Raw genomic sequence first — 26,679 nt, forward strand, 5'->3', positions numbered from 1 at the left:
ATAGCAAAGAGAAAAAGTTAAAATGAACATCCAGACACATAGCTGGCACTTGACTGATATTTTCATCACAAAGCTAAGCTAAAGGTAGCAGTTCCACAAATATTTTAATTCTAAAAGTGCCACTAGAAGACAATACAACCAACAGTTAACTCTGCTATTAGGATTTAAGCCCACCAGAACACAAGGAAAACTGCCACCTTTGAAGGTATTTTACCCACATAAAACAACTTTCCCCTGATAATTGCTACCCTAACCACCATAAAGAGACTGCAATGGGAAACTTCTAACAGGCTTCGAAGCTGACAGAGCTCCTTAAATTGTCAGAGAAACTGCAGGCAACGCAGTTCAAGTGACAGCAGCCCCACGTTAACAAGCCTGTTTTCCCTCCAGAAGTTAAAGCGATTAAATATTTCCCACACGAGGACAGGAAACATTTAAGCTACTATCAACTAACACACCTGCGACATCACCGAGCCGCAGCTGTGAACCAAGCGATGCTGAAGGGGCAGGAGCCATATCCCACGGCAGCTCCAGCCAGCCCTGCCCCGTTCCTGGGCACATCCCGCACTCTCTCTCCTGACCAGCAGCTGGTTCTGCCTCCGTGGCCCCTGTGTTACAGCGTTCCTCCCGAGCCCCTAGGGTTACCTTTCCTACCCAGCAAGCTGAGGCACACACGGGACATGACGGTCGGTGGAGGAGTCAGGGGTCCCACGCACCAGTGCGAACCACACCGTGCACTGCAGGACGGTGCCCACCGAAGGCCCGGCCCCGCGGGGCCCTCTGGTCAGCGAAGGGCCGGGCAGGAGAGCGGAGCCCACTGAACCTCGTCCTTTCACAGCATTTTGGCATTCAAACCTTAACATCCATCTCCAGCTTGACCCCTGCTACCCCGAAGTGTGAGCCTCGCACCGCCGCTCCCCTGATTTCTCAGGACAAACCCGCAGCGCTGCCTCAGCCCCCGCTCCCACGGGACGCCCGGTGCAGCCGCCAGTGACGGGGCACCGCACCCCGCGGGGCACGGCCCGGGGCCTCCATGGGCGGCCAGAACGCACCAGCGGGCACCGGGACGCCTGGGGCGGTCGGCGGGGAAGGGGTCGGGCTGTGCCGGAGAGGCGGCGGCCGCGGCTGGCGGTACCTGCTCGGCGGCGCTGGGGCAGCAGGCGATGAGCGGCAGCGCCGTCAGGCAATTCAGCAGCAGGCCGCCCATGGTGATGGCGTTGGGCGCCAGCCCCAGCGGGACCTGCTCCACCAGCCAGCCCCAGTACGGCTGCAGCCAGGGCTCCAGCAGCGAGCGCCCGGCCGCGCTGTAGCGGTGCTGCTCCAGGCGCTTCAGCTGCGCCGGGCTGAGGGGCGCGGGCAGAGCCCAGGGCACGGCCATGCCGGCACCGCCGCACCGGACGGCACCGGGGTCACGGAGCCGCCGCCGCTCGGGGCGGGGCCGGGCCGGGGGCAGCGGCGGAAGAGGCCGACGCCCAGCAGCGGCCTGGCCGGAGGGCAGCGGCCGCCCCCGCCACGGCCAGCGCAGGGCAAGCGTCCTCACCCCCGGCGCGCCTCAGGCTCCGTCGCCCCGAGGGCGCCGCGCTCTTCCGCCACCGCAGCGGGCGCGGCCCCGCCTCGCCGTGCTGGGATGGGGATCCCCCGGCGGCGGGGGAAGCCCGCGGTCGTGGCGGGGGTGCGCCCCGGCAGGGCCCGTCCATCCCCCGGGCCGTGGGCAGTCACGGGCCGTGCTGGTCCCCGGGGTGATGCGCCCACCTCTCACCCCTCCTGGATGCGGGCAGCGTGGGTCGAATCCCCCTCTGCCCTGTGATTTTCCTCATTCAGCTTATTTTACTTTCACGCGTTTCATGGTGCAGATGATGGCCACAGCGGGGGCACGCAGAAGGTGGCCGGCAAGGATTTTTGCTGGAGTAAAGTATAAATATGGGCAGCAGGTGACCTCCCTGCAGCCAGCAGGACAGGGCCTGCAGGGAGGTGACCCCACTCTGTCAGCCGAGGGTCCCTCCACCACCTAGAGGAGACGAGCGTGGTTTGCCTGGGGAGTTCTGGTCTTAACATGTTGTGGGACACCCGGACACGGTGTTAGCACAGGACTTAATTTACCTCCTTGGCCTGCATAGAGAAAGTGCTTCAAAACAAATACACTTTTTCAGTAGTGGCACATCAAATTATTTGAATTGGTCACGTGAAGAATTTTAGATGTATCCCTGAATCTCTACAAGGGTGTGTGGTTTCTGAGGGAGGCTGAGGAAAGGTGAGCCCTGTGTAGCTGTGTGAAAGATGAAGTAGCAAGTGTAAAATGCATCCTGCAATGAGTATTATAAACCCAAATGACATCTTAGTTTGGAATTCTTTTTTAAGTTACTCCATTATGAGCCAGAAGGTGCAGCTTTCTGGCCAGACAAAGCCACTTCCTGTTATTCAAAGGGAGCTGATTCACTTCAACTGATAAAGTTAATATGTTTTTGAGTAGGTTTCTTTACTGCAAGAGTCAGGCTAAAGGGTGGTTTCAAAATCCCATGAGGCAGTATGCACGTTCCAAGTGCTATGTCATTCATCAGCTGATTTAATTTACAGATCACTAAAAAACAGTATGGTACAGTATGGTACAGCAATGGTCATTAGAGGCCAAAGCATAGAAGAGAGGAACTGCTAGCAAAAGAAGAGGTAACAGCCAACTAGAGAATGGCTAAAGGGAAATGTGACAAATTCACAACCAGAGAGATCCCCAGTCCGCTGGGATCACTGAGAAGAATGTAAAACTCTGTTTCTTTCAGTACCCTGTGCATTACTGTCACCAATGAATATAATGGTACTGGTATTTACAGAGATGTTACTCAAGCTCTTTGCGATACCAAGAGTTAAAGAAGAGAAACTAGGAAAAAAAGTGGGGGGGAAAGTAAGTCGCATAAAAAGCCACATGAATAGAGGAAGAAACAGATTCCCCACTGAATTAGTCACTGGGCTTGGAGAAGGGTTTATTTTAATTTAAAAAATATTCAGAAACTAAGTATAGAACAAGAGCACATAGATTTAAAGTCCAATGTGTTTAGACTTGCACTACTTCCTCAGTATTCAGGACACATTTTGCTTCCAAATGCTCTCTGCTTCAGCAAAGCAGCAGCTTCACTTGTCAGTCAGGAAAGCAGGACATGAAAATCAAGTGACAGTAAGTACTCTGTGCTTAAAATAGAATGCCTTTTGCTCCAGAATCTCAAAATGCAACAAAAGATTATCATAAAGTAAGAGTCCTTTCACAATGCTCAGTAAAAGGTAGCAATATTATACTTTTCTTTTTCCCCTCATAAAGAAGTTCAGGAAGCTTGAAACATTTTTTTGTAAGAGGAATATTTTTAAAAATTTCTGACTCTCCATAAAGACCTCCTTATAAATGGCATATCCCAGTTTAAATAAGCTTTACAAGATTACATGTGTTTTTTTACTCCTTCCCTTCCTGTATTTCTGAGATTGTTTTTGGTGAGGGAAAAGTGTGCTGACAGTGGCCACAATCTTGCAATGCAACTGGGTAACTACAGTGCCTGTATCAAGCTCCCCACACAGCAATTCAAGAATGGATCTGTGTTATACAACTATAAAATTTATATGTCAAATGCCCTTCCATGGGCAAGAAGAGCAAGCCAAAGGAAGACAAAATATTTTCCTCTGACTTCCTTAAAAATAACCCTCTTTTTTTAAAATTAACTTTGATTCATCTTTGTGTGTGTGTGTATCTATGTGTGTTTACATGTTTGGGTCTGCCTTCTTAGTCCAAGGATTAATGTTCCTCAGCTTATGTACACTAAGGCAGAGCTTTCAAAAATACTGAATTCTTACTAGATGCAGGAAAGTGTGCAGAAAAGAAAAATCCGATTAAAGATTCTGCTGAACTATGACCTCAGCACATACTAGTTGATGGAGACTGTACGTAGCAAACAGGTAATATGAATAATGCATCTAGCTGAAGACTTAAACTGGTTTCACATATTATGAGGCATCAGGGAGCACAACCTGATGCACAAAACTACTGCTGGTTTCACTGCTTCCTTAGCTTTTGTGTTTTGCTACTTTATCTCATATGACCAGGTTTTATTTGCTGTCCTCTGTTACTCCTGTGTCTCTTTCAGGTTCACTAATTACCTGAAAATTCCACGTGACTTTGGAGAAATTTATTCTTCAGAGCATTGTGCCATATCTTTTACAGTATGATATTCTGCTGCTTCTATTTCACCATAAGTTATTTTGCCTGTACTTGTTGTTGTCTTTGGCACATCTTCATTCTCCTAAGCTGGTATTAGCTGCAGATTTCATTAGCATTTTCTGAACTCTGTGTGTTTGGTCATTATTTCATCTATCAAACATCATCCCTGGAGAATCCCATTAAGCAAATCGTCATAAATCAGAAGTTTACCTTTTCTTATTCTCTCTGTATAAGGCTCTGCAGCCTGTTTTAGATCGACTGGAAGTCCCTTTCCTGTCCCACCCCATTCAATCATTCCTGTCAAAGTCAATTAATCTTTAATCCAGAGCCTTGGCTGCTCAGTGTAGTCGGTGAGACCATGAATTTATAGCACACTAATGCCCACTCATCTCAGTTCCACCCACGGCTCCATACCCAGCCCTTCCTGCTGCCGTGCTGTATCTCCAGCCCGAGGGATGGCCAATGGCAAATGCTGAGAAACGCAACTGGGGAGGAACTGAGGGCATCTGAGTATAACGCTTACGTTCACATGGGGAAAAGTAGCTTAGTTCAGCTTGTCGTTTAACACTGCTGGCATCTGGTAGAAATTAGAGCAGCTGATTCCATCGTCAGAGGGCCTACAGGAGCTGAGGTTTATGCTGGCTTCCACGTTATTATGTGTGTGTTTATGAAGACCGAGGAGGCAGATAGACACAAACTTAGAGCTGTAAGCATCATTGTGTACAAAGTGGAGGTGGTTGTGTGCATCATTTTTGGTGTACTGACAAGCACAAACTCACAATAACTGTAGCTTTTGGGGCTGACTATAACAGGCTGGTACTACCTTAATGTGCTTAAATGCTTAAACCTCCATGGCATTTATTCAAACTGACCCACTCCCGCAGCCTTCTGTGCTTCAAAATAGATGGAGTCCCAATTCACTGGTGATATACAGAATAAACAGAAATTATTAATCCTTTATTTATATCTTGTCTTACTAGATGTGTTGCTTTCTTTCATGTGTAGGCGTGAATGAATGTGTAGGAGGGTATTGATTTTGGCAGGAGCAGGGTGAAATGCAGGTGTGTGTGTGGGGGGAGGTTCTCCAGGATTGCTGGAAATGCAGAATGCTTCCTTGTACAGATAGCACTACTGAAGGAATCACAAAGATAGAAAGGACGGAGAGAAGTGAGTAAGTAAAATTCACAGAACAACACGAGAAAACGCATCCAGATCCCCAGAGTGTAAGAAGAGCTAATTAAACTGCAAAAACACCAGTTCAGCCGTGGCGGTTCATAGTAACATATTCTTTATTATTGCATAATTACTGACTGCTGAATGCTCGAAAATGCACTAACATCAAATAAACATCTTGTAATGTACTACTGGTCTAAGTAGACCTTTATCTTTCTAAACTGTAATTGGAGATCAATCATTAACCAGTAAGCACATAACCTGCCCTGTCTGCATAGCCAGAGTGAGAACTGGTAAATAAATGACAGGGCAATAGGGAATTGACAACCTGGCCAAAATATGTGTGACCTTGTGTCTCGTACTTCAGAGTTTGCTGGAGACTTGGGGACAATCACCCCCACTCCTAAAATACTTGGAAGTTAATGATGCCAGAGTTGAAGAAGTAATGCAGCTGTTTTGCCCCGTCTCAGGCACTTTTGCCTTGTACAGTGAACTCACTCGGGCTCTGGTCTGAGTCCCTTTTCAGATACGATACCTAAAAGAGCTCCACAAATTGCTGAGGAAAGGGGGTGGATTCACAATGATGAAAGGCATTGTGGTTGGTATTTATAACATTTAAAATATTTAAATGTGTATATGTAAGAGGAAACAGGAAGAAAACCCATAAAAATAGTAAACAAGAACTTAGTAGATCTTAAACACTTCATATTTATTGTACATTAAATAAAACAATTTCAGTTAAGTTGAGAGACTGATGGGTTGGATTTAGGAAATCAAAACTTCTATAGGAAGATATGTTCAGCTTAAATGATCATTAAGTACATACGTATTAGTTACATTACAGTAAAACCATATTGTGTTAAACAATTCTCAGGTGAATCAGATACATTATCAAAGAGGTATGTATTCCAAGGGTCTTATTGCACAGCTACTGACTAATCCATGTACTTCCAGTCTGAGAAAGATATGCTTTGTGCCAGCGGGTACAGACTCCGACTGCCTCCTCATGTTTATTACATGGTTTCTCCTCTTTCCTCATTAAAAAACAGAACAAAATATCAAACAGAAAATAAAGCTGAACATTACAAAATGTGTGTCGTCTTCAGTTCATTTCATTTCAACCCCAAAGCAATCCATGCGTATTCTTTCTTTTCAGTAAGAGCAGATAGGGAAAACAAAAGAACAATTAAGGAAAACAAAAAAAAAAAAAAGGGAGGAGGCAAAAATATAATAAAATCTCCAACCGCACATTTTTTTCTGTGATTGCAAGAACTCAAATGCTGTTACTCTGCTACCAACTTCCAGTGCAGTGGGAGAAACACTGTGGACGGACTCTCACTTGGCTTCAGTTTTGTCTGCCTGCACTTCACGCATATACGAATCAATGATATGCGGAGGCACTCCATCCATCAATAGTCTGAAGAACGAAAGCCCACCTACAAACAAGAAAAAAAGATAATCTTCAGGTTGAAGGTCCCTGGAGCAACAGCTTTAGTACCTTTATTTTCTGGCATAAGTGACAAGTTTTAGTCAGTCTGTATTGCATACTTTGAGATGTGGTAAAATTCAACCCTGTTCAAAAGTCCAGCATGAGACTTAAGCATTATTTAGTGGGTGCTATACAGCCGTTTCCTGTCCTCTTGCACAGGGTGAATTTCATTTCTAGGATATCATATATTCAGTCATTTATCTCATCCCATGCAGTAGTCTATGATAAGCTTCACTTCAAATGACTCTTGGCTTTCCATCAGGCTGGGTGGAGTAGGGTCAGAGATGGAAGTCAGTACAGGGGGAACAATATAGAAAACACCTGACTGTGATGAGTTGTGGAAAACATGCAGAGATACTCAACTTATTCTAGTTTTGGGTCTTACAATGGTTTATATGTACTTAGCAAAATATTTACCATGCTGCTTGAAAATAACAATTGGGATGATGTATGTGAAAGAATCGTATGGAAAAAAGCCAGGATTTTAGATATAGGTGCCTTTAGCCTCCAGAGAGAGATGATGAAAGTTGAAACTTTCATCTGCTGGGAAAGTCTGAAGAATCATTTTGGGTTTGCTTTTAGATTCACCTTTGAATTTCGCTTTTTGTTGGGGTTGTTCAGCCTGGAAAAGATAAGGCTCCAGGGAGACCTTAGAGCGCTTTCCAGTGCCTAAAAGGAACTTACAAGAGAGATGGAGAGGGACTTTTCACAAGGGCATGTAGTGATAAGGCAAGGGGTGATGGCTTCAAACTGAAAAAGGGTGGGTTTAGATTAGATACAAAGAAGAAATTTTTGACTGTGAAGGTGGTGAGGCACTGACACAAATTGCCCAGAGAGGTTGTGGATGCCCCATGTCACTGAAATAAAGTCACAGAAACTAAACACATGAGTATTCCTGTTAATTTAATTGATATTAATTTCATGATTTCCAAATGATATTTGGAAGAAACGGGGAAAGATATATATTTTGCTAAAAACTTTAGAATCTGCCCCTTCTCCAGACAAAGGGTGTCTTTATTTGCTTTATTTTTATTTGCTTTATCTTTATTTGCTTTATCTTTATTTGCTTTAAAAAAAGCTATATACCATTACAATTCCCCTTACAACTCTGCACGAATATTGTGTTCTGTAAGTTGAAAACCACACGCTGATAGCTGCACTTACCTTCTGAGCTTTTTCTGGAACACACCAAAAGCTTTAAAGCAAAAGTACATTGCCAGGATGAAGATAACACTGTCTCTGAGTGCTTCAGCTAAATGCAATTGAGCTGATACTTACACACAGCATTTATCCCGCATACGGATTTTTAAGAATTTATACCCTTCATTAACACAAGGATTATCCAATTAAAGTGCTATTAGTTACTAGTGATTATGAGACTGCACTGTCTCATTTAACACCGTCATTGTGGTAGAACTGTTCGCTCCCAACCTTAGGTAGATGCAAAATACAGACCAAAAAAAAAAGCATGCTTTTTGGCATTCTTTCAGCTCATGGAGTGCATGTTGTGATACAAGTCATTCATTTTTAAATGAAGTTAACTGTGGAATAAATACTTTGTTTATGTAGAGGTATATTCCTATAAAAAAATAACTTACTGTAAATGCAAAATGCTCTTTTATTACTTGTATTTATTCATGCCAATTAATCATGCTAACTCATGCACTGTTAAATTCCATTGAAACGTACCATTAGAAGATAGTGGGATGTACTACTAAGAAGAATTACCGTAACAAGCAATTATTATAAAAATCTGTATTTATGTGCATTAAAATTATCATGCTACTAACTGTAAACAACATTTTCATTAAGTGACATAATGAAAATCATGCCATACTAGGCAGACATTGTATGACCTGTAAACAGACATAAGCTTCATATGCAAGAACCATATGAAAGCTTACCTTAGATGACAATATACATTCAAAAATCCTTACTGTGGGATTACTAAGGGAGAGAGAGAAAGAGAAGGAACAATTTAATTGCAAACACAAAAGTAGAGAGAAAATGTTGAGTGAAATTATTATTACAATTAAGTCAAGATGATAATTTAATCCTTAGTCATGTAAAATATGTAGGAATAGAAGCACATGAAGAGTAAAAGGTAGGGATCCAGTTCCACTTCAAAATTATCATTAATATGTAAAAGTTATATTAATATGTACAAGTAACTATAAAACCTATAGTTAGTCTAAAGTATAGATTGGAACCAAATTATGCAAACTATATTTATGATAAAAGTTTCCAAATGTAGCTTCAAAAAAGCTAACACATATATATATATAATATTTTCCACCAGGGAAAAAAAGCACACACAAAACACTGAAGGATATATATATATATATATGTTGAAACTCTGTAAGGCAAAATAATCAAGTACAGACTAATTACATACCTGTGCACTAGAATATGTACTTTGTCATATATCCACATTTACATTACTTAAAGCATGCTATTTACTCTGTAGGAGCCCTTACTTTTAATTAAACATTTTGAATCTATAAAACAACCATATATATACATTTATGTATTTGTGTGTATGTAAAGGCACTCAACTTTGTGACTATTGTAGCCTTTTAAGAAAAATACCCTAAAACTTCAAAGCTACAGGAACATTATCTAGTCTGATCTCCTAACGTGTTTTAGGTTTGGAATTGCAAGTTTGGATGATAATATACTACAGACTGGTTTCTGGGCATCATTATAATTTTAAAACTGCACTGTCAATATTCTGACATTTGGGCAAGGTTGCAAGAAAACACATTTTCATAGAAAGAGGAAAATCTCTGAACCCCACTGAACTTGAATGTAAAATAAGTTCTAGAAGAAATTAAATAAATGAAGTAAAATTTTCTGCTTGTAAGTAATTGAATCAAGATTTCATCCTTAAATTCAGTAGGTTAAGCTCAGGTATGGATTATCATTCTGAGCAGTAATTTGTCACCAAAAACTAATCTGTAATAAAGAATGCGAAGGACTTTATGATACTTCTATTCTTTCAATAATTCTACAAACTAACTGAGAGATGGCTTTTTAAAATGCAAACTTCATTCTCCTGGAAAGGTCTAAGTGTAGTGGTCAGAGGTATTCACAGTCATTAAATAAATTCTTTATAGGTACAGGTAGTTCTATGAAATATGTCTAAAACCTTAGTAATTCTGGTGTTAAATACCCATATTCTTGATTAATTTAGCCTTCTTTGCTCATGTGACATAAACAATGTATGCCATGAGACGCTAGCTAGTTTATTCAAAAAAGGAAATAAATACACACTTTGCATGCAGAAAATGCGTTTGCATGTGGAAAGAGAGGAAGGGAATGAAATGGAATGTCCAGAGGAGTACGCGCATTATAAACCTGATTATTCCCCGCCAAGCAGATTGGTTCTCCTGGGTTAATTACTCCATGATAGATCACTGCAGAATTAGAATATTTATAGTGGTATTTATTCGCATTTGAAATTCTTCCCAGTTGATCTTAACACCTTTTAAAAAAATATTTCTTATACAGCAACTTTGCTATCACCAACCTGCCAGAGTGATCACCAACCTGGATTTCACTTTTAAGATAAAAGTCCTCCAAAGCCATTTTTTTCATGATAAAAGAGGTACCGCACCTTATCTAATTCTTTTCATTGACCTCAGTGAGACTGATAAGGAATCATTCCTTAGTGCTACTAATGTGAGATTTAGAGCCAAATTTAGGGATCTACCTCAACAAACTCAAAGATATATATGTTGTTTTCTGTAGTAAGATGAGTATGAAACATGCAATGAGACTCTGTTTATGCATTATCTTTCAAGGTAGATGAGGTAGAGTTATTCTCTTCTCTAAGATCTATTACATTACTTTTTACAGCACACTTATATTTACAAAAAAGGCCACTGTATGTGCAATTGTACAGGGCAGCTCATATAACTGCCATCTTTAAGTTCACCCAGCAAAACTTAAAACTGAAGAACGAAATACTGTCCATCTGAAATAACATCAGTACATGCAAAACCTCTTTTGAAGATAGAATTAGTTTTTACTATTTTAATTGTTGTGCTTATAAGTTTCAGGAAATGAGAATTAAATTTAGCAATGACTAGGAGTCATTGCTTTTACGCCTAAAATAATGTAAGCAAATGGCTATAAATGTAGAAATATGTAGCATCCTGATAGGATTCATAGCCAGACTGTTCCTAGCTAGTCAATTATTCAAATATTATGCAAAATCAGAAATGCTAGGCTGTTCTGTGAACATTCCTGGGACTGAGCTTATATATCCATGATAAATTTCAGATCTCCCATATGACAGAGATAGATGGCTAAAAGTAATTCTAGCCAACATAAGGAAAAATAGCTTGCTACAATATATGCTGTTGCATGGCATAGAGCTCTTTAGCATGACTTACTAGTAAGTAAGTAATACCTACTATTTGTAGTAATAGCATTTACCTTGTGCATTCACCAGATAGGTAGCACAGCCTTGAGCCTGTTAGTCTTATTCAGGCAACAGTCAACTATCTCATCATCTTACAAATCCAGACCTTGATTGTTACTTGCTGGAATAAAGCTGAACCAATTTAAAGCTATACAAATGAAAACACAAACACAAACACACACACACACACACACACACACTGCAATTCATTTCCAGTGAGTGAGAAATCCGCAGGTCTCTGCTCTGCATCAGTGTGATGAGCAGTCATCCGAAGAGCCCTCCTAAATGAACAAACAGGCTGGGAAACTTAAAAGAATGATAATTCAACATGTAAGTCAGTAGAAGAGAGAAATAAGATGTAATTATGTTTTTATATTCTGGCTGTTTAATAGTAATTTGCTATATTTGCATAGAGCAAACCCTGAGCCTTCCCTGGTTTGCTAAGCCTCAGCTGCTATATTCAGTTAATCCTGTTCCCCTTGAATCCATCGGTTGAACCATGAGCTAGGGAAGGTGGGGTTTAGGTTAAGGAAGCAGCCCATTATATGGCTAGTAAGAGATTAACAACACATTATTTTCTGAACATTATATGCAAAAAACCTCTTGGTAAAACAGAGGAAATAAGTAAACATCTTCTTGTATTTAAAATATAGCATTTGACTGTACTACAAGCAAAGTGCTGAAGACTAAAAAGCTACAACTGAATGTAAATGTGCATAAGAATCTTAGGGCTTGGGAACTTAAAATGTTCAATGAAATAACAACCTAACTTGGCTTTTCAGTATAAAAAAGATAGACTAAGCAACCTTCTCAGGTGATGAGGTCTTCTGTTCTGCTGTGAAATAGAGAGTTTGCTTGTGCTTAAGGAAAACAATCATTTGCGGTACAAGGACATTGTCTTTTAAACGCAGTATCTTAAAAGATAAAAACTAAGAAACATATTATGCATATTTTCATTACATTAAGTGTTCAACTTCATAGGCCAAACATTTACTGAAATGTCTTCTTGTTGGCAAATTTGAGCTGTGGGATAAGATATATCAGAAAATACAGAAAAAGGAAATTGAAGTAAACACAATACAATCCATACAAATATTAAATGTGGTTGTCATTATAGACTAGCATGATGGAAGAAATATAGATAGGACCATATTGATATCATCTAAATTCCCTCTAAATTCCTTAGTTAGACACCTCCTATTAGCTGGCTTTAGGTAGGTTTCCTTACTTATAACCTCAGATTAATTTTTTTCAGAAATACTTTGCTTATTTGACAGTTGAAACTAAAGCCTTTGGTGGGAATTAGTCCAGCTAAATATGACGCTATCTTTTCCTAGGAAGTAATTTTCTGGAAAAAAAGGTCATGAGATTCTTCATTAGTAGTCCAATCTAGATCCATTTGCCATTCATGATATTCTAAACTACCTGAAATTCATAAAATTTATCTGTTAATGAAAACAAAAATAGTTCTTCAGTTATAGAAGGATTTTGCAAAATCCATGGGTTTGTATACTGTGTTCTTAAAGCAAATGCAGCAATTATATCAACTAGTTTGTGTCCTTGGGAACAATACTACTTTTTACTATGATTTGCGAACAAAGTTCCTTGGATGCAAATGTCTGGTTTGCTTAATAAATAGTTTTACAGCGGACCAATTCTTCCCTGAACTAATCTTTCTTCTTTCTCTCCTTCTCCCCTTGTCATTTGCTTCAGAGAAATGCCCCTTATCTGAGATGTTTTGCTTAATGTTTTCCCAGAGAGCTCAATGAGTTTTACTGGAGTGTCTCAGGTAAATGGCACAGCTCTGAGTTACAGTCTACCGTGCTGTCACTAGTGAAAAAGTCCTTGAAATCACTGAAGATGTGAATCATCATTGAGGAAAATGAAATAGAGCATAAGCATAGTATGTTGGTCCTCAAAAATAAAACAAAGCAAACAATATATTTTTTCCTTAATAAAGTTATTATTTGAATACAGGAAGGTAAAAAAAGCTGTTTGAACTGCCTTTTGGATTTGCCTTATGTACTTTCGGCTCCAATTCAGACAAACAGGGCCTTTGCAATATTTTAAAGGCCTTACCTTTTACTTCCAGTTTGCAGTCCACTTCTGCCTCTCCAAGTTCATTGACTGCTCGGCAGCTGTAAGTACCTCCATCATAGGGACTGGGTTTGCGGATTTCCAAGGTACACACACCTTGGTTGCTGAACATTCGGTACCTTGGGTCATTCATTATAAGGACTTTGTTTTTCATCCAGGTTATTTTGGGCTGTGGTAAAAAAAAAAAAAAAAAAACCAAAAACAAAACAAAAGAAAGCCCACATGCACAAATTGTGAACTATTTTATCACTTCTTTGTGATGTTCAGTTAAAACAATCTAGAAATGATGGAAAACAGATGAAGTAGTGATAGAAAGGAAACTAATTCTTTTCTCAAAGATAAACATGGGCTGCATCATACATCTGTTTATAAGCATGATTTTTTTTCAATGCAGCTCCTATCACATAATTAAAGTCATAAATTTAAGCCTGCTATCAATACAACAAGGACTGTGCAATGATAGCAAATATCTGAGCACTAGCTTTTGACACCCAATTACTCTGAGTTAACAAGAAAAGCATGTTTTTCTGCAGTAATTTACACAGTCAGAAATTGTGAAGGTAAAGAGTGAACAGCAAACATGTTCTTAAACACTCTGGAGTTCTCATTTTACTAGGCCAGTTCAGCTTCTCACAATAGAGAATAGATCACAAAAAGACACAGACACAGAAACCACAAGACACAATGTGCAGTGGGTCTGAGAAACAAAATGATCCCCAGAGTATTCCTGCAATGTGCTTACTTAAAGAATAATTAGCTTTTTATAGAATAATTATGGCTTTATTTTTGTAATAACCTTTACTGATATATTAATTTTACAACTGTTGTCAGTGTGGGTCCCAGTATAGCCCAGCCTTTTCCTGAGGTTCTGCCCTTTCACTATTTGTGGATTAACTATTATAGTGCCTATAGCATGAGTAAGTAGGTCCTTTTTTTTCATTTTTGCCTTCAGCCTGGCTTGTGAGAGAGACAAATGGCAAAAGTGGTTTTATAATTTGCATTGTCAGGTTAAACTCTCTCAAGTTTTAAGTGCTGTTAGGAGCTGTGCTGTACCTTGGGGTTGCCCCGAACACTGCAGTTCAAAGTAGCATTGTAACCAGCTATGGCAAAGGTGTTGACTAGAGGCTGAGTAAACAACGGCCGTTCACTGAAGTCAAAATCATCGTAAACTGGATATTTGTAGACTTTACCTATGAAATGAAAATAAAACATTTTTGAAAAAGAGTGTTGGCATGTAGACAAATACCCAAGCATCTTAAACAGCTACGAGGAGTCGGTTCTGATCTGCACTGTGACTCTAGTAATTGCACTCGTAGGGGAGGCTGGAGTGCACCTGCAAAGTGACTACAGCCCCTACCCATGCTACAGTGTTGATGCCCGAGAGCTTCTCTTTGTTTCCTGTGTAGGTGGTATACAAAATAACACATGTTTATTCCATGTCTTTGCTTGATTTCCCTGTGTGTTACAGAACAGGACAGATCATGACCAGTGTACTGCAGGATGCCTACCTTTGACAAGCCTTGTTCACTCTGTTGCCAACTACTTTTTCACAGTTTGTTCTGCTTACAAACTGTCTCTGTATCTGAAAATCCATTTTTCTTTCTGCTTCAAACACTATACTAATAATACAGATACCTGAGGGGATGTAGTTTCTGTACAAGGAAAACATGGTAGTAAAATGTGTTTTCTCACTGCCACTTTATCCCTGCTCTGCAGTGGAGATTACCATCAATAAATCTTCTTCAGCCACAAACTCAGCCAGCATTTAAAACAGCTGGACAGGCAGACATCTATTCCTGTGCACGGGTATCATCAAACATCACTGTTTCACTGAAACCTGATCCAAGCTCTCATACTGACTTCAGTGCAGCTCAGGCCTGATACTTGCTCTCATGAGAAGGGCAAGTAAGGTGTGATGAAAATCAATTTCTATACCCATTGTTCATGACCCTATTTCTAAAAGAGAGGACCTTCAGTTCTTCAGCCTGGCAGTGTGGGTTGTACAGGTTGTCTGTCCTCTGCATCATGGCAGTCATGTATTCCTTCCTTTCAGACAAGCTGAGGTGATCTGGTTTGATTTTCTTCCTGTGAGCCACTTGTTTGTAGAATTCCCCTTCTGTAAATGGGCAGGGTTTTTTGTCTGGTTGGGGTTTTTTTAAAGTTTACAGTACCATTTCAAACTGCCAGCTTCTGAAATGTCAGAATTTTTGACTGCAGGATCAGAGTTTGTCCAGCCCCACCCTCAAGAGATGTGAAGCAGGAGTTATGCTTTCCTGTTGGATCCTGCCTGAAATGGAGGGAACACTTGCACAGCTGATGCCAAGTCTCCACTGGGAGGCAGTGACCCACTGCTTCTAACAGAACAGCTGCTTTAATCCTCTTCCAGCTCTTGTCAGCTTACATCTGCCAGTGGTGATGTGAGTCTGAGATCCAAGACCATAGGACAGAACATGGGAAAAAAGTCCCACTCCTGATTAAAACAATGCCTGTGAACTATGTGTACAAATGAAGAAGGAAGTGCCTTAATAGGAAGTGCCCTAGCTGTTGGTGGCACCTGGTCTTGGGGCTAGGAGTGCCTCTGAATGCTCTAGAGATATGGCCTTTACCTCTGATCACCCTCCAGCCTCTGAGCACCCCCCTTCCCTTTTGACAAGGAATGGATAATTAGCTAACCATCCTTTGCAATCAAAGCACTCTCTTTGGTCATCGTTGCATCCTCGCTGAGGCCACACATGTTCTCAGCGAAGACCCTGAAGTAGTACTCGTTTCCTATGATGAGCTCATTGATGGTGGCACTGGTGCGATGGTAGTGCTCGATCACTGTGAACCATTCCTGAAAGGCACAAACACAGAGGGTGAGCTTCCCCACAGCACCCTGCACCTCGCAGACATCAACTGGAAGAATCATCAAGCTTGTGGGAGTAGATTTTTCTTTGAAGGGAATGTTAGTGAACGCTAAAGTAGTGACACTGACAATAATTAATGAAATGAGTGATGATGAGAACTCTGCAGAGCTCAGTGATGAGCAGTGAAGGCCGAATGGAAAGTGAATCCTCCTGAATTGTCACACCCTGGTAGCTGGAGGGGTTTGTTTCAGGCAATCCAGTATTACAAAGGTGCTGTTGTGTGAGCAAGGCAGGCACCCTCATTCCTAATTCAGTCTGCTGACAGAGAAAGTACAGTTGCAGATAAGAAAACTTCAGCTTGGGGGCGAAGGCAGTAGCATGTGCTATTCTGCAGTAACATGTACTCACAGGAGACCACTACACTCATCTACCCTCTCTGTCACAGGTTGAGCGTTCATGAGAAATGTAGTTTTATGCCAGTGGTCTGGCATAAAAAGGCTCATCTAAAGTCGTATCATAAAAAGGCATATCTAAAGGCTCATATGGGGAAGTGGGTTTTAGTGCTTTGGTCTTGCAGCAGTAACAGGACATGTGAATTCTTTCCTAGTACACAATGCTTAAGTAACAATCTGAGATGAAAGAGGTCAATGCTAAAAATGCAATTAATATAAAGTGCAATATGACCACAGCAATGTTTTTGCTTTTCTTTACTCTGCCCTACATAGTTTTCTTGCTTTTCTCAAGATGAACTTGTGCTGAGTTCCCTGTACCACAGTTTGCACTGCTATTTGGTCAACTTAAAGAGCCAAAGTTCCTTTGCAAAAACAGTTTTCTGTAGAAGGCCAGCTGTGCCAGAATTGCAAAATGCACCATCACAGATAATGTGAGGAAACTGTGACCTGAATGATCCATGTCCAGTGGACCCTAGATGCTTCTGTTGTTACTTTCTCCTTAACACAGTAATTTAGGGAGAGGGGACATTGTTTTGATTACTGTACCAGCGACCATATCTTCCTACAGTCTCAAGAGGAAAAAAAAAAAGGATGGAAACGGAAACAGTGACACAGGAAGAATGAACTGATCAGACCATGAAGCAGATAAACATATTAATGCAAGGAGTTGGGGGAGAAGACACTAGAAGATTCTCTTGGATAAGGTAACTCCCAAAATGTTGTCCTAGATTTCTAGTGTTTAAATTTGCAGTAAATGTTAAATCTAAGAATCCAACTACTGTCTTTTAAGGATGTTAAAAATTCCTGTTAGTTTAATGAAAATAATGAACATTTCTATATTACACTTTTCATCTGTGAATCTCAAAGCAGTATAGGCATTAATAGGTACCATTTTGTCAGGGGTAGTAAGGAGTGGCAATGACTCACACAGTGTGACATTACAGGTTTGAAAACAGCAGCACCAGTACAACAGTTTGTTCTAGTAGCAACTTACTGACTTTAGAATTAATTTTTTTGAGGTTTTATTGTCTCTACTGAGACAAGGGAAAAATGCAGAATTACTTCTCTCAAATCCACTTGTCCTCTTTTTTGGCATAATTTGAAAACATTTTTATTTGTAGGCTTTAGTTATAGTGAACAAGAGATTTTTAGAGGTTTTAGAGATGCCTTACAGATTCTTTGAATGCTGATAAATCAATGCTTTGTCCACCTACATAATTTTAAGCATGTAATGCTTTTTGTTTTTAAAAGGGAGAATTCATGAGTACATCAAACTTTTAAACATCTCATTTTTACTTACCATACTCTTCTTATCTGCTTTTTGAATAGTGTACCCAGTAATGGCAGCATTTCCATCATCCTTTGGTGGCTTCCATGATAAATTTACATTCTCTCCCCAAACATCCTCAATAGTTACAATCTCTGGTGGGCCTGGGCGATCTGTAACAAAAATATAGCAGCTGACATTTTCTACTCTTTGCTTTCTCTGTCTTTTTCCTACACACATCTTCCACTTAGTTTAATTTCTCTCTTTCCTACAACACACGCATGCAAAAAAACTCAAAACCAATGTCAAAACGAAGGTTGCAAGGTAAAACTTTCCAAAGTTAAGATGTGAGAATTGAAATAAACTTAATATTTAAAGTTGTGCTACCAGTTTTGACTACCATGTAAAGAAATAGATTGGTAAAAATGAAAAGTAAGTGTGTTTTCTTGCCTGTCTTTCCTACCTTCATGTACTTTCAACATTTAGGATTTATTTTACACTACAGTTGTGACAAACTTGCTATGAATTCACTGCTATTTCTGGCTATGGGTACCACTCAACAGGAAAAAACTTGCATCCTGGATAGGAAAGAACCTGAAGGGCATGACAGTGAAAAAAGAGACTGACATGTTCCAACAAGCATCTGCTATTATTTATGGAGATTATTACTTAGAGTCCACAATTCTATAGCCAAGTAATTGGATGTGGAGAGTTACCACTATGTTCTTTGGGATCCTTGTTTTTCCTATAGGCCTGGAATTTCCTATAGGCTGGATTTATTTCCGTTTCTCAAAACATACCAACAATCTGAATATCTATCGTAGCTTTGTCCACCAAGTTCTCTACTTCCACTGTCATATCATATTCTCCAGAGTGCCCCCTCTCTGCCTTTCGGATGAAGATGATGGTGTCGTTTTCAGTGTTGCGGATGTTGATTTCATTCTTGTCGATTGGAGAACCGTTTTTCTGCCATGATACTTTTGCCCGTGGTCTTCCCTGCAAGAAGCCAGGAAACAATTTTTATATGAATTTTGGAGAGAAAAGGGAAGAAAAGAAAACAGGTTCATTTCCCATTTTTCCCAAACAGGAAATAAAAACTGTCCTGAAAGAAACAAAAAATTCTTTTTTAAAATATACAGCATTTAGAGATGCAATCATAGCAATGCACCTGAAATACAACTTTCTTTCCTTTTTTTGCCCCAGGATATTGAAAATATTTGCACATTCTGGCTATATTGAGCAATTATCTTTCTGGCTATATCTGACAAATAACTTCCAGTTTTCTAAAATAAAAAGGAGAAAAAATAACTCACAGAAAATACAGAATAAAGTATTTCACCCTCTGGAAGTGCTTACATTCTCTCTACTGCCAGTGAAAGAGGAAATAGTAGACTAAGACTCTAGGGAACCTAAACTCTCTTCTTTCATTGCAAAAGAAGTTGGAATAGCTGTTAGGTAGGCTGGATGATGTCTTTTGTGTGCCATTTTTTGTATATCTAAGTGCCCAATTTAGGTACTTAATTTAGAGTGAATTCCACCTGCTTTACCATGGGATTTGCCTTCCAGAGGCAGTTTGTAGATGCTATCTGAAAAGGGTAATTCTCACACTGCTTTGAACACCTTATCTTAGAGAATAACCATAGACTTTAATCTCTTTAATTAACCATAGATTTTAATGTTCCTTTAATTTCTCAAGAGAAGTATAGCTTGCAGTGTATTGCTGATCAAGCTTTTATAAGGCTTTTAGCAGCCTTATAAAAGCTGAGTTATGCCCACCCAGTATCTTTAAGTGTGCAAACATGAAATAGAAATGAATTCTTCCTTAATTCTTGTATCCAGAAGAAGGACTCTGCAAGTAAAGAGACAGTCACTGTTGTAAAAGGTGTGGGAATGAAGGTTAACATGACACTGTAGGAAAACATGCTATACATTTAGAAATAGTCATATTTGTGATCACAAGGATTTAAAAGTTGCAGTCTGCCCACTCCTCCCCTCACTTTTCCTCTCTCAAGAAAATTATTGAATGCTACTGTTCCACCCACAATAACTATATCTAACAGTGTAAGCACTTTGCATTGTGCTAGCAATTATCTCACATGTAACATCTACTGCAAGGATTAATAAGTGTCCTTTGGATGACAGATGACCAATCAGTCTGTCTGATCTAGCTACCCAGTTCATTACTTGGCTGAACATAATTTCTTTGAGATGTCAAAGCAAAAGCTTTCAAACACCTCTGTGCTTCAGTGTGCTTCCACACTGCTTAAGTTACAGAGAAGTTAAAAAGCATCAGTATAAAATCAAACAAACAAACCACAAAAAAAGCCCCAAAAACCAAACAAATGAGAATCTTTTTAGCTCTTACCTGGAAAGGAATAACAAGATTCACAGTTTCTCCAACTCTTCGAGTATAAGTTTGTTTTAAGTGTCTTGGTAGACGAATCTTAGGAGGTTCTGGAAAAAAAAAAAAAGCTTGTGCATTACATTTGTCTTCTAACTGAGGCAGCACTGGTGGGCATCAATATAAAATGGAGACTATGTGGTCTACAATTCCCAGAAGTGACTAATGTGTGAGGTATCTTAAATTTCTTGGTCCCACAGTGTTACATTTAGTACTCCATCAGGTTTTAGAACACCAAATGCTATGGTGGTAGGAATAGGTGAGAAACTTAGTGCAACTTTAAAAAGGCACCGTCAATTTTAAATTCTGCAGGAAAAAAAAGCCCTAAAAAAACTGAGATAAAGGCTCAGAAATGAAACAAATAAAAATAATTATGACATGTTTTTAAAGGTGGTTTCATGATTTCTAGCCATAACACAATGGCTTTGTAAGGCTGTATCATCACTTTCCAACAACAAATAAGCATTAGCCTTAAAAAATCAGGTCTCAGTATGGAAACAGAGCGTATTTGCGGGTTAAGTGTAGGCAGGAGGATCTTACCTATCACTTCCTTGACTAAAATAGGCTGTGGGTGGTACCTGGGCTCACTTTCACCAGCAGCATTCACAGCTTTTACTCTCACAAGGATTTTTGAGCCAGTGGGCAGGCCATTGATGGTAAACTTCGTTTTGTCTGTCAGCTCCGGGTTAGCCACGATCCATTCATCAGCTGGTTCAGGGAAATGGAGGGAGGAGGACAAATCGAAAGAACAGGGAATTATAAATACACCCACTGCATGGATGAGGAAAATTACAAAAGAGTAATAGATACATTAGATTCTAATGAATAATTCTATTTTGTTTTTTTCTAATTATGCTGTAAACACAGTATAGGTTCACTTTCATACATAGGAAGAATGTTTTAAACCTTAAGGGGTTCCTGATGATTATATATTTATATATAATGGTACAAATGTTATTAGAATATGTCTATAATTTAATTGTGGCAGAAAGAAAACCGGTTAGTTTTTTTAATTCAGCTGGTAGAAAACAAGGGGGACAAAGAGTATATTTCCAAAAGCACTCATAATTTCTTTAGCAGCTTCCTTGGAGAGAAATGGGGTTTGCAATTAATCTCAGCTGGTACTGAGTAGCCTTGAAAGTAGAACTGAGGAATAAGAGAAACACAGAATATTTACATATTGCAATGAAATGCCATCTCTCCTTGTGCATTTAAAAAGGGAAGGCTGTGTCAGAATTATTCACATAATTACATCATTCTTGGGTTTTTAATCCTACCCCTAGGCAGTTGCATGTAAGTCATAGAGTGATCCTAACAGTACAGTCTTTCAGAAGAGCTTCAATTACAAATAACACTTTCTTATCCACTCTGTCGTCCCAACATAGGCTGCTGTAACACTGCTGGCACCTGGACATTGGAGCCAGGTTTATGAACTAGCAAGTCAGGATCAATACTTTCCATGTCATATGAAGATAGCATTATAAAATGGGCACAGAAGACAAGAGAGCTATTATAAACTAGAGAGCCCTGCAGATTCAAAGTATAATGCTATGATATTTTTTCATAACTGCGTGTCTTACTTTTAGGAATAAAGTTCTCCTTCAAGCTGCTTCTTTCAGCTTCTAGCAGAAAAGGATTGCAATCGATGACTGTTTCCCAAGAACCTCCCCCTCCCCTTATACATGTACTACAGAAAATTCTGCAGACTGTTGCCCCTAAAAATCACTCTCAGGAATTTATCTTTGCTTTTATGAAGAGAGTTTTTCTTTTCTTAAAGAAGATTTATATCCTTTGTTGAATACTGTACCTTCCAGGTTAAAAGGTGGCTCCAGCAATTCCTCAGACAGATCTGTCGATATACCTTGTGAGAATCCATCTTTAAAATTAATCAGAGACACCCACTTTCACATAGATGGAGCATTTTGTCAGTGGTTAGCAATTCCTGTTAGTAAGTATGCAAAGATAGATGCTGGGCTTTAAAGATTTAGAGGACCCATATTTAGGGAGACTGCAGGGAGAAAAGAGATGGGAAGAAGGCATCTAGACCACAGCATAGTTATATGTGATGCCCACAGGAAAGCTAAAGGATAAAGGAAGAGGAGGAGATAAGTTTGTATATTTTTCTTTGGGCCTGAGCACAGCCCTAGAAATATGAAAATGAAGAGACAAAAGGAACATTTGGAAGAGAGAAATGAAACAAAGTGATGATAGGAGAAAGTGTAGGAGAAGAAAACAGATCGTAGAAGAGATAAGAAATTCAGAGATAAATTCTGAGTAAGAGAGACAGAAAAAAAAAAGAGGTCTTGGAAAAAAACTTGAGGAAACAGATGAAGAGAACACATTTAGCTGAAGGCAACACAGAATATTAAAGAAGACCAAACCCATGGATGATGACAGATATGATGTAGACCCTAAGGCTTTATTTCCTGGACGAAGCTATCACTGCCCTGGATTTCCTGTAATCTTGGAGTTGGCTATTTTCAGGATAATAAAAATATTATTCTAGTATCTGTGCATGGTCCTGGATGAGTACACTGGTAAAGATCTCAGCCAACAGACACTCTCTGAAGTGCTTATTTAGTAGCTATGAAAACAGATCATGTGCAGGTACAACAGCCCGTTAAAAGCAGATAAACGTAGTGTCCTAGGGAACACTAGGGCCGAGCTCCTCAGGCAACCCTTGAAATGTCCCACAAGAACCAGTCATCAGCATACTTTACTAGTAACTGACTTCTCCAATATCAACAAGATTTGGTCTACTCTGCATCACCATAGCAAAAGGTTCAAGTTGGACGTTGAAAACTGGACCTGGGGAGTTCTATATTCGTGTTAGTCACACCTATGCAATGCTGGACCCAGATACTCATGATGAGACTCTAGTTCAGTAATAAACACAGAGAGCTGTCAAAACTAGTAAGGAAGTCCAAAAGTCCGCTGCAGTGATCAAGTTAGGAGCTTGAGACTAAAGGGAAATACCAATTTTTGCAAAGCCAAACCAATGCTCACGATACATTATTCTTTTGAATTATCATGATATAATTTTTGTCTTTCTCTTTTCAGCTTGTGATTTTTCCTAATGATTGCTATGCTAAGGAAGACTCGAAAAAACCCTCTTTAAAAGTATTTCAGTGACAACAATGAAAGAATGGAGAATGTAAAGACAAATGAGTTTACAAACAGATAACTAAGAGAACAGAATATTAGAATGAATATAGACAGTCATAAAAAGTACCTTGAAATTAAAAAGAGTTATTAAACATTACAGAAGAAATTAGTTTGAGGCAGAACAGGCAGTAAAAAGACTGAGAAAAGGAGGCACTGAGATATTGCAAGAAAGGAAAAAAGGACTTTATGGAGAGAGAAAAATTTATAATCCAATAACATGACTTAAAATTGGTATTTTCTACTTATCTTGCTTCTTCCTAAATATTTTTATAACATATATACATAATGTCAATTGTGTATATATAGATGTATATGCATATATAGGAGGCATATATAGATATACATAAAACACTCAGAAAACTATGTAAAATACATTGTACCCATTGTATTTTAACTGAGATGGGTTACAATAAAATGGCAGATGACTGCCATTTTGTTGTATCTTCGTATGTTTTAAGCCTATCTGAAAAAAAAGTAAAAGAATTTGTTCCATTCAACAGGTATAAAATGATCTTCTGTCTAACAGTCCTTTAAAGATAGATTAGGAAGATTCCTCTGACAGACATAGTTAGAATTAATGTATTTATATTTTTCATTCTCTCTTGTCACCTTATTTGGATATCATACTGTAATGTCAAGGGGTTTGTGACAGTAGCATGTTACAAGCACTTATAACTTTTCCCTGCCAGTCTACCAGTGCTAAACAAAGCAGAATATAAAGTATACACTGAAGTCCTCACACTGACACTTCCCTTTATATTCCCCTACATCTGGCCTGTGAATGGAAACAATATAGGAATACTGCATCTTAATGGAAGACTGCATGCTTACTCGTTCTGAGATGTTCCCGCAGCTCCCTCCCAATACACAAGGAAAACCCTTCCTACCATTCCAGCTGTGTTTGCCTTCAGGTGCTCTTCTTGAGGTCTCTGAGCTTCTTGCAGTCTGTTTCTGCTCCTTAAAGATATTCAGCTAAATACTACAAGATGCTGAGTGCTCCTGAGAAAAGCCAGTGGTTCTTCTTCACACCCTCTCCCACTCGCCTGGGAGAGAGCTGAGCGTACTCATCGGGTGGGATCTGACCACTTTTATGAACTACTGTTTTCCTGGGTTTCTGAATCTGAAACGTGACAGCGTGAATGACAATGTCCTCTACCTCTTGTCTCCAGGCTGTGGACTGCATTCATTAAAAGGTTTCATTGAAACAAATGGCTTCATGAAAAAAGTTATGTAAATCATAACTTGATTTACAGCACAGTTGAAAGCAGCAGCTAGTGGAGCTGAAGATATCTGTGTCCCATTAATCCACAATGTTGCTGCAGTTGATGGTGTTGGCCCACAGAGGCTGAGTATTGCACATACCACTCCAGGCTATTTTATACTTACCCACGTGCTGGTGGATTTTACTTTTTGAGAATAAACTTCATTTGATGCCAGTTCAGAAAAAAATCTGCTAGAAAATACTAAGTTTCTGCTGCTTGATCACCAAAGACAATATTTACAACGTATTAATTGTAAAATGTATTTCCCTACTCTCAAATGTTTATGCAATCTCTGGTATCTTTATCTGTCTCCTTCAGTTCTGTATCAACTTTTGTCTTAGGCAGACATAGTTGAAGATCCCATATAAGACTGCACTGAAACATTGGAGAAATTCAATATCTAGACATAAACTTTGCATGTCTACATGTCTGCATCTCCTACAGGAAACTTAGTGTTGGGGACTTGTGCTTGAAGTAGCCAATTAGTGATATGTCAACATAGGGATTACCACACTGAGGGCTTCCTGTCCCTAAAACCCAATTGAACATATTTTGGACCACACTCATTATTTTTTATACATTCTTGCATCCATCCACTCTTTGCTGCCTTGACTGTCACAGCTTCCAAAAGAGGATAGCTATTAACACAGTACTTGGTACACTGCAACAAATTATATGGCTTTTGATTTGGATTTCAGATCAAATATAAGATGTGTTGAACTACAATCAATGAGTGGGATCTGGAATACAAACCAAAGGAAGCCTGAACAAAACCCTGCTGCTTGAGGTTTTCTGACTGATTAGTCTCTGCCTTACAGTGAGAGCACCTGATACCCATAGAGAAAAAATGGAGAAAGTCTCACCTACTTTCACCATGAGTAACATACCCCAGGCGTTCCCACTTACTTCCTTCAAAGCAGTACTCTACAACATAGCCGTCCAACCCCGCCGCTCCGATCTGGTCGGGCGGCCTCCACTTCATTGTCACCGAGGTGTCAGTCACTCCGTCCACTGCCAGGAGAGTCGGTGGGCTGGTAACAGCTGAAGCAAGCAAGCAGCAGCGAGAAGGCAGAAAACTGTGTTACAATTAAAGGTTTACATTTATGGTCTGTATTCCTTTAATTTAGCATCCAGGTGACAGGCTAAATCCTGCCTACCAGGATGATTTCAAATCATCCCTGGCACAGCTTTCTTTTGACTAGGACCACATGAGGAGAAGCAGCTACCTCATCCCATATCTGCTCACAGCCTAAGACAGAGATAAATTCCTCCTGCTGAGGAGAGAGAAGGATAAAGAGCTGTGGAAGGTAGAGCAGAGAAGTTCAGAGCAGTGTATTCTACCATAGCAGGTATTTTCTGTCAAGAAATGAGCATGCTGTAGCAGTAACAGCCACCTTCTTCCCTCTCCTCTTTGTTCTGGGCGTGCTGCTGAGCAAGGTGGGAACCTTTCCTGGCCTACAGAAAAAGACACTGCTCTTTTACAGGGACTTGTGGTTGTCACAATAGTTTGAAAACCTGCTTCTTTATATGAAGAGGCAACAGAATTAGTCTGTCACTAGGTGAATGACAAGGCCTCCTAGCTGTTACATTAATAAAAAGCAGTAAGATGACATTTAGAATAGTATAAATCAGGATTGTCTGCAAAAGGATATTAAAAATACGTGATTCCTTTCTGGGAAAAAAGTCCCTGCTTAACCTAATGGGGAATCCATGAGGCATAGAGTGAAATTAGGGACTATTCAAATGTATCTTATCCTGTGATTAGTTGCAAAATTGGGCACATTTTTTCCCATGGGTTTCTACCTTTATGACCTGTAATTTTTTAGAAATGGAAATGTATGAATTATTTGTGACTACCTGTACGTTTTAAAATGGCAAGCTACTGTGTAGCAAAGCCTAAATAGTG

The 26,679-nt window shown here is 39.8% G+C and overlaps 2 protein-coding genes across 8 annotated transcripts in view; both read right to left on the minus strand.

The window, feature by feature from the left end:
• Window positions 1-1,451, minus strand: part of CHPT1 (choline phosphotransferase 1) — a 21,267-nt gene extending 19,816 nt beyond the window's left edge. For 3 of the 4 annotated variants that reach the window (XR_001873104.1, XM_017804713.1, XM_017804712.1), the window contains exon 1: window positions 1,136-1,451. Coding sequence is in view for 3 of the 4 variants with exons in the window: in XM_017804713.1 (XP_017660202.1) it covers window positions 1,136-1,378 (243 nt within the window). In the remaining variant the exon portion in view is untranslated. Of the gene's footprint in view, window positions 1-855; window positions 883-1,135 lie in introns of those variants that run through there. The other variant, XM_017804714.1, reaches the window with a different exon arrangement.
• MYBPC1 (myosin binding protein C, slow type) overlaps window positions 1-26,679 on the minus strand; it is a 91,135-nt gene that overhangs the window by 10,164 nt on the left and 54,292 nt on the right. For 2 of the 4 annotated variants that reach the window (XM_017804709.1, XM_017804711.1), the window contains 9 exons: window positions 25,680-25,814; window positions 20,887-21,054; window positions 20,311-20,399; window positions 18,746-18,941; window positions 17,979-18,118; window positions 16,054-16,213; window positions 14,434-14,570; window positions 13,363-13,549; window positions 9,809-10,273 (listed from right to left, as the gene is read on the minus strand). In XM_017804709.1, coding sequence (XP_017660198.1) covers window positions 10,107-10,273; window positions 13,363-13,549; window positions 14,434-14,570; window positions 16,054-16,213; window positions 17,979-18,118; window positions 18,746-18,941; window positions 20,311-20,399; window positions 20,887-21,054; window positions 25,680-25,814 — 1,379 coding nt within the window. In that variant the 3' untranslated portion in view covers window positions 9,809-10,106. Of the gene's footprint in view, window positions 1-6,052; window positions 6,805-8,761; window positions 8,805-9,808; window positions 10,274-13,362; window positions 13,550-14,433; window positions 14,571-16,053; window positions 16,214-17,978; window positions 18,119-18,745; window positions 18,942-20,310; window positions 20,400-20,886; window positions 21,055-25,679; window positions 25,815-26,679 lie in introns of those variants that run through there. The other 2 variants (XR_001873103.1, XM_017804710.1) reach the window with 2 other exon arrangements.

This window comes from Lepidothrix coronata, unplaced genomic scaffold (genome assembly GCF_001604755.1).
Source record: "Lepidothrix coronata isolate B3197 unplaced genomic scaffold, Lepidothrix_coronata-1.0 Scaffold10, whole genome shotgun sequence".
Classification (NCBI taxonomy): Eukaryota; Metazoa; Chordata; class Aves; order Passeriformes; family Pipridae; genus Lepidothrix; species Lepidothrix coronata.